At 38.6% G+C, this 11824-nt stretch overlaps 1 protein-coding gene across 12 annotated transcripts in view; it reads left to right on the top strand.

The window, feature by feature from the left end:
* Positions 1 to 1113: 1113 nt before the first annotated feature.
* The window catches only part of aak1b (AP2 associated kinase 1b), a 142985-nt gene continuing 132274 nt past the window's right edge, over positions 1114 to 11824 (top strand). For 5 of the 12 annotated variants that reach the window (XM_028799090.2, XM_028799093.2, XM_028799109.2 and 2 more), the window contains exon 1: positions 1118 to 2330. In XM_028799090.2, coding sequence (XP_028654923.1) covers positions 2168 to 2330 — 163 coding nt within the window. In that variant the 5' untranslated portion in view covers positions 1118 to 2167. Of the gene's footprint in view, positions 2331 to 11824 lie in introns of all 12 variants that reach the window. The other 7 variants (XM_051924040.1, XM_051924053.1, XM_028799099.2 and 4 more) reach the window with 5 other exon arrangements.

The raw sequence follows: 11824 nt of genomic DNA, 5'->3' as shown, positions 1-11824 counted from the left end.
CGAGAAGAAGCAACGATCACTTGTCCACATTGAACGCGCTTTTAATATACAGTATAACATACCATAGGGCTAGGTGATCATCGGCCCTTCGGAACAGCCCATAATCATCACCTTTTGCGTCACATCCGTTATTTTAATTTTGACATTTCAAACGAGCGCCGCGGTGCCTTTACCTCATAATTTTGTCGTTGTCATGTCCTCATCTCCCCCCTTTTCAGAAACGTGTTGTCCCTACTTGTTCATCACAATTTGATTGATTCCCTGGTTGTTAGAGGGGAGATGATATCGTGGGGGGTACTTCTTTTATTGCCGCAACTTACAAATAAAAGGCTCGCTATGTTTGCGTCAACGGATTAAATACTACACTAAAGGGAGGGAGGTTGTATCACTCGGAACAGAACTTGCGCTTGGATGAACTCGGCTTATTTTACTGCTTCGCGTAATACGTTTGTATTGCGCTCTTCTTACTGCTCAAAGAATTTTGCACAGAAAAAGGAGAACCACGTCAACCACCACCGATATGTAGCGTCACCGGGAACTACTACACAATCGTGGCAACCCTTCACAAACATGTCCGCGACCCAAACTCACAGTTTGAGAAACATTGCAAGCGCCCAGATAGCTTTGAACCGCAGCAGATTATAAAGCTTGGCCATCTGTAACACATCAGATAACGGAACTGAACGGATTTAATTTTCAAGAATGTGAAACGGCGACTACTGTCTGTTAGTTGAAATAGCAGGAATGCAGCGAGGTTGACAAGCAGTTGACTAAAAAAACACCGGCATTCTCGTCCTAAATGACAAGCAAACGAGACCATGCAAAAAAGCAAAGTAAGCAAATATGCAAAACGGATGCGTGTTAAGCAAAGCGTTCTTAAATAGAGAATAACGTAACATAACGCATATATGAATAAAGCATGATGGATTTATTCCTATTCAATCGAGATCGCTATACTTTTAACACGTATACTGAGAGCAGTCCTCTAAGCTGGAAGCCGACCAAACAACTGGCCTGGTTCCTGCGTGCTGACGCATTTCCTGCAAATCTTTACAGGGAATTGTAGTTTTACATGCCGTTGATGTCTGTGCTCTAACGCGCATGTAAAACTACATTTCCTATCATGCAACATGATCAGGACCCCTTCTATCAAATGGAATTTTCTGTTATCGTTATTAATACAAAGTATACCTGCTTTTAAATTGTCGCGTAAGTCCTGACAAGAAGGTTTTTTTTAAAGCCGCTGTTGGTTTTGATGTCGCTTTTTATTCCTCCCGGACCGCTCGTATTTCCTGTCGGTTTTATTTCCTGGTTGGGGGTTGTGTTGCTCAGCTGGTTTCAGCGCACAGCAGACATTAAAACCTCGAGAGCGAGCGAGCGGGCGAGCGCGAGGGGGGGCACAGAGAAAGCTGGACCAGTGAGCCTGGCTGGAATAGCGAGAGACACCCAGACCGCAAAAATCAGGAACACCGGAAAGCAGAGAACTGCAATCGCAGGCAAAGCAAACGGGCGAGGCAGGGGGGTGTGTGTATTGACAGATACATTTATACGTCTCCCTAAAACCAAATAAAGTGTGCCATATTGAAATGGCAGGGCTGGAGGGGGCAAGCTAGTGCTCCAGAGCATCGACAGCAGCGGACTGCTGCCTGCCGGCCGCCGCACCACACGGCTCGGACCAAGCAGTGGAGCACCGCGCCTCGGCCCTTCTTAGTGAGAGAGTCTGAATTCTTGACAGTTACTGAAAGAGAAATAGCTACACGGACATCACGTTGTATGTTTTATATGACATCATTTGATTTCACTCGGTGTCCAAAGACGTGCGAGAGAATATGCGGGCAGGAGAAACAGTCCTGTCTTGTGCACTTGGCCGCCACCGGCTTTTTTAATTGGGGACATCTGCATCGCAGTGGCTTACAAGCGTTAGTCGGGATCGTATAACCGCCGTAGCAAGGGTGAATATTTGTTTCATCACGTCTGGCTAAAACTACGCTTTCAGATCGTTGGGGCGATTCTCAGGTGCTAGTTTACACCTGTGCACATCCATCCAGTAACACAGACGACATAATCACCCACTGGCAGCGGTGGCACAGTCTGCGATCTCTCTAATCTCATTCATTTTGACTGCATCGATTCCTGCTTTGAGCTTGGAATTGCCTTCCCGGAAGAGATGAAGAAGTTTTTTGACTCGCGCCGGGAGCAGGTCGGATCGGGACCCGGTTCCGGAGCAGGAGGTGGAGGATGCAGCAGTTCCGTGACAGGGAGCAGCTATGTGGGCCGAGTGTTCAGCGTTGGTCGCCACCAGGTTACTGTGGAGGAGACACTTGCAGAAGGTGTGTATGACTGGTTTTCTCATTAGGACCAATTTCTGGGCTCATTTGTGATCTGACAGGAGGGTTTGACTGAGTGGCACTTAGACAGAGGTGACAGCATGTGATGCGCTCCACGTTTCCAAATAACGATGGGCCTCTTCATGATGTCACCCAGTGCAGGCTGCCCTCCGATGTAGCAGTTTCTTCTTGAGTACATACTTATCTGTCTTACATTGCCCCTCCATATTTTTTTTTGAATTTGTGTGTTGCTTATTCATTGTTTGCATCTACTATTAGTGGAATGTAATGCCAAAGCTAGTAGTCCTCCTTGTCATTATTAATTTGCACTATATCTTCTCTTAGTAGATTAGTATTCTTATGTATGTAATGTGAGTGTGATAATCTAGGCATAATATTTATTAAAAGAAATAGCATGTTCAGATGAAGTTGATGCAGACTGTTTCATTGTAATCATTCTTGGCCCAGCTGTTTTGAGATGCCTTTCCCATTCCTAAATGATTTACTTAAATTTGGAAATAAACTTCAGCAGTATGTACGCATGCAAACCCGTGTTTGCACAATTCAGTGAATGGTGTGACTTGTGTGAATTGTGCAGTGACCTCATCAGAAGTTTTAAGATGTGTTTATTATTGTTGAACTGATGCTACGAGGCTTGTGCTGTGGTTCATGTAGGCCAGTGCTACTAAATGTTATATTTTTGGTTTCTTCAAGATGTGTGGAATACTTTTCTGCCACTCTTCTGCCACTGTCCTTCATGGATGGCACTAAAAAATAGTTACTAGGGCACAGTATAGTGTGTTGACTAATGGCCTGAAGCCGATCAAGTCTAACCAGTGAGGCAACTGACGTGAATGCTGAGGAACCTGTATCCAATGTTTAGGGTGGCGATGTAAAAGGACATTGACAAGGCATCCTGCCAGCAGGGTGTGTCTGATCTTATTTGTTTAGTCAGTCTTTTTTCTTTTTTTTAAAAAAATGAGTGACTGACTGAAGTGGCCCCAACTGAATAGTTGTCAGATGATAAATCTATTCTCTTTTCAATCTGTAAGTATTTTTGAGTGTTCCCTAATGCTTGCCAACCCTTAAATCCTTTAGCTTTTTCTGCTTTGTTTTGGTATTGATTAAGTCATTAAGTAATGCTGAAACTAAAGCAATTATGTGCACAAACTATACAAAGCTGCAGACCATTTAGTGCATGCTGCCTTCTACTGAAATTTCTTTAGAAAAATGTAAGTGCTGTTACTAAAAACATTTTAAGGGAAGAATGTGCAGCAGCTGGGGATTGGTTGACATGATTTTGTATTCAGTAATCCGTATATGTATTGCAGTATTCATCCTGTTTTTTTGTTATATTATCAGGAAAAACTGAACCCTATTCAAGCTGCAGTGGGCATAAGACGGGGTCATCCCTGCATTAAAAGCCAGACCATTCCATGCCACACTCATGTATACCTGGACGATTGTGAGTTTTCAGATATCCTGGCCGTCAATGATTGGACTGTGACAGGAAATCTGAAATCCCATATGTTTATGTGGACAACATGTAAAATGTCAATAGAAGGTTTTCCAGACAGAGTACAACCTCAGCCAGATTGGTAGGAATCGGCAGTTCTGTTAGCCCACTGATGGTATGCTTTGCTAATGGTCTTTGCTGCCTTAATGAAACAAAGCATGAAAGGCATTTTCTGTAGATTTTAATTGAAAACAGCTATCTGGAATGTTACTGTGATGCTTCCTTGATCTTGATCTCCAGATTCATTGCCAAGGTAGCATATGTAGTAGTAGTAGTAGTAGTACTGGTATTGAGTATAGTGAAGTTCTTACTTGCATGTTTACCATTCTCCAGCACCATGGTAAACTTGATTTTATTGAATGGAAAATACAGATTGGCTTACCAGATGTTCAGTCATGCTATCTGTTCACGAAAAACTCCAGTATACTAAGTAGGACTCTGAAATAGAGGATGAAGAGACAACAAAGAAATACGGGTCCATTAACCCAGGCCCGATTTACTATACATAATAAGAGAGAGACCTGCACCAGATGCTCCATTTTTGACACTCGAGCTCACTGCTGCTGAAATGGTGTTGGATGTAACAGTACTAGATGATAAGGATTTATCTCTCTGCACTATATTATCAATTCATGAGGCCACCATTTAAAGATTAAAGTGCAACAGTGACTTATGTAGTTTATTTGGAAAAGTAGAGAAGGATTCACTTTTCCATTATGGTCATTGTGCTTCAATTGGAAAGGCATAGTGGGTAAGTGTTATTCCTTTTGTTAAGTGTGGATACTACTTTTTCAGACTTATTTTCCATTCTCGGTCAAATTGTATGACATTTGTAAGGCTTCCTCAATTTGTTAACATCATTTCTCCATCAACGCAATCAGCCCATGCTAGATGTAATTCCATTGTGGCTTACTGCTTTAGTCAGTTGTTAATGTATACTTATAACCTTTGGATTTGAGTTTCATGCATGATGAGCGGGGTCTTAGACCGTGCACAACACCAACTAACAATGTTGAGGCGATACAAAGTGTTAATGCCATAGGCTGTTGGCTTTTGCTCCCTGGATGCAGGATAAAGTGGTACACAGACTTGTTTCTGTCTGCTCTTCACCCTTGTGTGGGTTAATTAAACTTCACGACAATTCCGCTCCCATTCCTGTAATGACAGTGTAGGATAAATCTGCTCTGTTTTAGGGCCTTGCAGTTGAATGCCACAGATTCAACTGCTACAGCTGTGTTATTTTTTCTCTTTTGATAAGAAAAACTTTTTTGTTTCCCATTTGTCATAATTTATGTAAAATAGATAAGCTTACTTAGTCTAATACCAGTACTGAAGTGCAATTTTTAAAGCAAAAGGTACTTTTTGCTAGTAGGTATATTGAAAATGTTTGGCTGTTTCTCTGGGTTTATTTGAACAGCTGCTATGATAGCTATATAGTGCTGCTGTGCTAGTCGTAGGATAGTCTTATTTACAATTTGTATGTGTGTTCTGTTTTTCCACTGAGAAAGGAACCAAATGGTTTACAATTGCAAAGGTGTCCTCTCATTTTCAGTACTGTGGGCAGATTTTTCCTAGCAGCAAAATGGAACCATTGAAATGAAGGGATGTACTTTCATGTGGGCACACCTTTAATTCTGAGCAAATTACTGACAGAAATTACAGGAAAAACGTTTTGACCGAATGTGTGTTGCACATGACTTGGCATTAAAAATAAATGCAAGGACAGATGTGCATTTCAGAAAAATCATCATTTCTTTATGAGACATTGACCTGTGTATGTTTCCTTATGCCATTCAAAGAATTTTATAGAGCATACTTGAAAACAAGTGACTTGCAGCACTATTCATTGCAAAGAAACTCAAGGGGTGAAAAATACAGGTTTAAAAAAATGAAAAGTTAACTTGATTATAGGCAGATTATGAAAATGACAATGATGGTGGATATTAAGTGAAATGTTATATACTATACTGTACTATGAAAAGCTGACTTTAAGAGTTTGGAAAGAAATCAGTTTTCACTGACCTTCTTATTTTATTTTCTCACTAATGCCATGGTATGTGGATTTTGAGGATTATTATGAAGAAGTGTTTTTAGCTGGACTTGCAGTATAAGGTGTTATGTTTTGTTATATTTGGGGAAAAATCTTATTGTAAAAGTAATAGATAAAACCTGAGAAAAATAATCAATTCTAAAATGAACTATGAGTTGTTGTAAAGTGGCATGAGGTGGCTGGTTCTCTCTTATTTTTAGTTTAAAGCCTATAGGATGACTTATGAAACAACTGAATACTAGAATTGGGAAAAAGAACTTAGTTAAGTGTTCAAGGCACACATGACAGTGAAAATGTACTGGGTTAGTCACTCCTTTTGCATGTTGTAGCAATAGAAACAAATACACTGTCCACTTAGATCTGTCAGGACCAATGAGATGTACATTTTAACTGGTAGGGTTTTCTGAATCCATTTTGTATGTGTATACGGGAGTTTTTCATAAACACATTATCAATGGGATGCTGGGAAGTTAGGATTACAGGCCTCCTCCTTATGTTTTATGTTTAGACTGTTTTATTGGATGAGCTTCACAAAGTCGAAAACTTTGCAGCTGTCAGTTTTTTTGACGGTATAGTTAAATAATTAATTAATGTTGCTTAACTTGTTCTTAGTCTGAATAATAAATAAACAGCCTTTCTCTTTTTAGTGCTGCTCAGAATGAAGATTCAGTTTATCAATAACTTGGACAATGCCAGTTATTAATGTGATTTTGGTGAATGAAGCACCCAGAGTTTGATGAATTTAATCAGAAATGATCAAGAATGTGTTCTTCTGTGGTCCTGTTAGTATTAAGGTTGATGAAGGTCTTAGCTTGGCAGTCTGTTAAGTTCTTTGTTAAATGAAGCCACGAATTAAATACTGAAAGAATGACACACAGTCTTTGATAAATTTGATCATACATCTGTTTGAAATGTGGACATATGGGAATTTTATTTAAAATGCAGTAAATTCTTAAAAAACAACATTTAGCATAGTGTAAAACTTTCAACCTTAGTCTATTGGACCATGATTCACTACACATGCAGATGTATACACACTCTTCTTTCCAACTATATGTTTGTAAGGAATGGCAGGAGCTTAGCCTTCTGCACTGTACGCTTAATACAAAGCTGGAGACACTGCAAGGTGTCTTCTTGGCAGTATTTTAAGTTGTTCTTTTTAATATGTGTATTCAGTCACACTTGATAAAGAACACCCTGAGAACACTGTCATGCTATCCAGCCTATTGGGTAGTTCTGGGAAAATCTTCACACTTGGTCATACCCATCAGCCTCATCTCATTATCCATGCATGCTTTCTTCCTCTGGTCAGCAATTCTTCATTTCTCTCTGAAATATACATTTCCTTTGGATTCCCTTTTCCAGGATCTCTTCTATGATTACACAAAAGGTTTGCATCTGCCATGCAGTATTATAGCATTCATGATTCAAGTTCAAGAGCTCCATTGAAATGTGGCTCCTCCACCCTTTGTCTAGCAGGCCATACTGCATACTAAGCAAAGTGACTGGGTTTGGTGTCTGAAAAGGTGTGAACCTCCTGGGTATTCATCTGTGTAGGTACTGGGGATGGGCACAGATACCTGAGTAATTAAATACCCATTTTTTTAAGAAAATAGTATTCCATTAAAAAAAGTATTCCAATACTTTAAATTAGGTGTCTTTAATAGTGTAAAGAAATAAGGAAATGAAACCACAAGAGGCAAAATCAATTCATATCTGTTTGGCTCCAGTGTCAGCCAAAATGTTAAAAGACAAAGCTTCTCAAAAATATATTAAGGTGTAGAATGTCCAAAACTCCCATCATGCAGTACAGTTTTCATGCAATGTGGTAACGGTAATGGTGAAGCAGTGTCTTCAAGAGCTGCACTGAGTTAAAGAAATCATTCCATGTATAGTGTTTATTTATTTGTGGTAAGAAAAAAAAGATTACTTCTACCTGTATTTTCCAATTGATTTAGCTTGATCATGTTGAGTAATATCCTAGTGGATTTCAGCTCTGCTCTGCTTTGTGACAGTGCTGTTCATTATCCTGAAGAGCATCTGTGATGTTTGTTACTACACATTTTTTAAGGAGTGGATGTGGCAATTTCTCCAATCGTTACACTATTTCAACAGGCAGGAAAACATGGGAAAAGTAAGAAAACAGCAGTGAATGAGCAAAGCTTGGCAGACTGGCTCAGTGCAAAACTACTGTGGTTGGGACAGGGACAGCCTGTTACGACATAAGCAGGCCTCTACGGCAGACATTTGCTTTGAGATTCAACCTGCTATCCCTTTAGCTCCAGAGACCAAAACAGTAACCCTTAAGGTCTAAGAAAATTGTAAAATTCCATGTAAGAATTATTAACCTTTAATTAGAAAATATGCTAATGTGACATTATCTGAAAATTACAGATATATGTAAAGGGGTGTGACAATTTAATTACCAGAATAAACCTACAGAAAAAATGTGTGTACCTGTACACTAGAGGCTACTGTCACCTTTGAAGTACTCTCCTTCCACACCTATATACTGTATTTAGTTTAGACAATACTTGCCATTGGTGGAAGGATATCTGACCCTCTATTCCTGGATACCCTTGGGTTACTTTGTCACGTTTTACTGGATGCTAGAAATGTCTGAAAATCTTTGTGCTTTCATGGCAGTTTTTTTTTTTTTTTAGGGAAGAGCTAGAAATCACAAGGGGCTAAGTCAGAAGAATACGGAAGATGATCCTATTTGGTAATTAATTTTTTAGCCAAAAAGTCATAAATACTGATCACATCATGGCTTTGGAGCGTTGTCATGATGGATGATCCACTTCTGGCATTGTCTTTCACATCTTATCACCCCACTGTGAACCCCTCATGCCACTGGAAGACATGTAACTTTTTCATAACATCCTCACTATACGCCACTTTCAGCAGCACCAATGCTTCAGTAGTACTTTGTAAGACGGGCGACACTATATGTCCGTTCTGGAAATTGTCACACCTTGTACTTTCTTTTACCATCTAAATGTCAGTGTCCCTTTTTGAAAGAGGAACTGCCTTGCTAGATTCTACAAGTGGTTGCAGTGCTTATTGCTTCCAATACTATGAGCAATAGCCTCCACAAAAAACGGGCAAGTTTTGGCTAATTCCTTCATGCAAACGTCTCTACACCGTAACATTCCTAGCATGATTTGTAACACAATCCAGAGTCTATACTTCTGTGGGATGTAGGCCTTTAACTTAATCTAGCAATTTCAAAAATCAGATTTTCTTCCTTTGGTCATTGTTTTTCATACTTTACATATACTGAATGCTTTTGATCAATTACATGCTGCATGATCCATTTTACTTCAGTTTCTGCTGATGCGTAGATGACCTGAAGTACTCATGCTGCATTTTCTGATAGAATGCAAACTTCTTCCAAGATCCACTCATCAATCCAACCTATTATTGTCAAATATTTCTAATTGTTTCAAGAGCATTTCTTTTGTTATTATAGCTTACAACATAATAAAAAAGTATGAGTTTTTTTTTTTAAACACAGAAAGCCTGTTGCCAGTAAAGCAGTGTATTCAGTTCTTCATTTGGCGTATTTGTTTGTTGGATTTGTAGTTTTTGTCAAGATGAAAGAGAAGAAAGGTACATTTCAGAGGTAAACTTGTAACTATCTTTGTTCTGGATGCCATACATGTTGTACTATGGACTTGTAGAACCTTTATAAGGAAAGTAGATTTACATTCTCATAATAAGTAACACATAATATTCGTATGAATAACCAGGGCCTCAATTAGACCCAATGTTGTTTTTGGAAAAAGAAAATAGACTCTGTGTATTTTGATCCAGGCCACAAGTGTACTTCAGACAGGCTTGGGAGTTTCTGACTTTGCACAGTAGCTGAGTGAAAGCAGTGACATGCATTTAGGTGGTTTTAAGCTAATAAGAGAACTTTGAATAGTGAATACACATTTTATTTATTGCTGGCATGATCTACCAAAGCAGTTCATTCCTCATAGAAATTTCTTTTACTACAGCAGTAAGTACAGTATGACCATTAGTACAAGTACGGCCAACAGTATTGCATAAACATTTTTTGCTTTAATTCCCATGCTGTACTTTATCATCTAATGGAGCTCTTTATATGATATTTTGTGAAGGTGATGAACCACTTCTGAAAGGATTTCAGTTAAGGATTTTGTTAGTAATGTGTACCTTTGGTTGAGCAGTAACTTTTAGCTGAAGACGGGGAGGGGGGATTTTCAAATCGGTTTCTCCCAGATAAATTGAAAGCAAATACTGAATGGGATTCATCCAGAAGACTTTGCCAAATACATTGAATTGCAGATCAAATTACAGAAGCTTTTAAGTACTGCAAAAGTTTAACAAAAAAAAAAAATTAAAAGTAAAATGTTTGTGTACATCGTTTAGACATTTTCTATAATGAAATGACAACTTCATTCAAGCCAATGGAAAATCAATACCATGATACTTGCCCAAAAATGGAAATATCTTTTGCTGCTCTAGTGCTACTTTTATACTGTAATTTATTCCGAAGACATATGCAATTACTATCCCTGTGATCACCCATACTCATAATTGCCACTTCCAACTTTTTGGACAAAAATGCAATTTTCTGTTGACCCCAGTAATCATCTAAATTGTCTTTCTGTTATCCTGTGGACACAGCAGCTCCCTGCATTTCCTGATGACTCTTCAACTTCAAGTAGATCTACTTTGTAAGTGAAAATGGGTGTGGTAATGTTTAGATAGAACTTTGTTTATTCCCAGGGGGAAATTTGGCTTTTTACTGAGGCTCATTAAATAAATAAATAAATACATAAATAGGTAGATAAGTAACTAAGTAAATAAATATACACACATTTTGGTACAGTAAAGGACATAATGCAAATGATTTTTGCTGAAACTGAAGTCTTAACTAAAAACTCAAAACAGTATTTAATGTAAAATGAAGAGCATGTTTTGTGGCACATACTTCATTATAAAAATGTAAAATGATACTAGTAGTCACAAAGACTCATCTTCCTGTGTGCATGCATTATTCAGTTCAGATTGAACACAGGTATTTGAAAGAGATCTGCAACAAAGTCCTAAATTTGACTGCTGTAATGTACTGTAGCTGCCATTGCTATATTCCAAGCATTGTGGTGCCCTGAGGTGGGAGAATCATGTATAAAAAGTGTTGTAACCTCTCCATGGTGTGACAAAAATGTATGCACATACCCTTAAATGAGTATCTGCAATGTGCACTTTAAATCACGTGTGAATTGTTTGATTTGTCATTTTAAACTGTGGAGCAGAGAGATGAATTAAGGAAAAACGTTTCTTTGTCGCAGGCATTACATAGGGCACTGTAGCTCGCTCGGAAGTCAAATTTGACAGACATACTCAAATGCTGCCACATTAAGAGGAATGCACTTGTTTGCCTGGTTACAATTTTTACAAACAGGCCTCAAGCATAATCGAATATAGCTAAGTGATACATAACATCCCCACGTGACTAAGATATTAGAAATGTCCACGCAGTAACCTCAAAACAAGTTCAACAATGTTAACACACAAAAAAAATGAGTTTAAAAAGCAGATTTAAAGTAAGCTGATGCCATATTTAATCTGTACCATACTGTATGTGTATTACTAATGTTGCCTTACAAAGTACACACTGGATAGAAGGTTCTAACAGTAAGTGCCCAATAATAATATGTTAAGGGACCTTCTTATTGTGAAAATGTAGAGGAGGATTTTTGCCAAGCCTTATTTACTTGATAGGCTAATGTGGAGGTTTTCTGCAAGACACAGACATATGCATCAGTATTAGCTAAAGAAACATTTGCCCCAAGTCTCATATACTGTATATGACCAGGAAATGCACCTACACTGCTCTGTCATTGCAATTAAGTTTAGTACATGTGATAGTAAGAGCACATTTTATGTGACAGGGTT

The sequence above is a fragment of the Erpetoichthys calabaricus genome, chromosome 1 (assembly GCF_900747795.2).
Source record: "Erpetoichthys calabaricus chromosome 1, fErpCal1.3, whole genome shotgun sequence".
Lineage (NCBI taxonomy): Eukaryota > Metazoa > Chordata > Cladistia > Polypteriformes > Polypteridae > Erpetoichthys > Erpetoichthys calabaricus.
The sequence above is the reverse complement of the archived record's forward strand: the minus strand, read 5'-3'. Positions and strand labels throughout refer to the sequence as shown.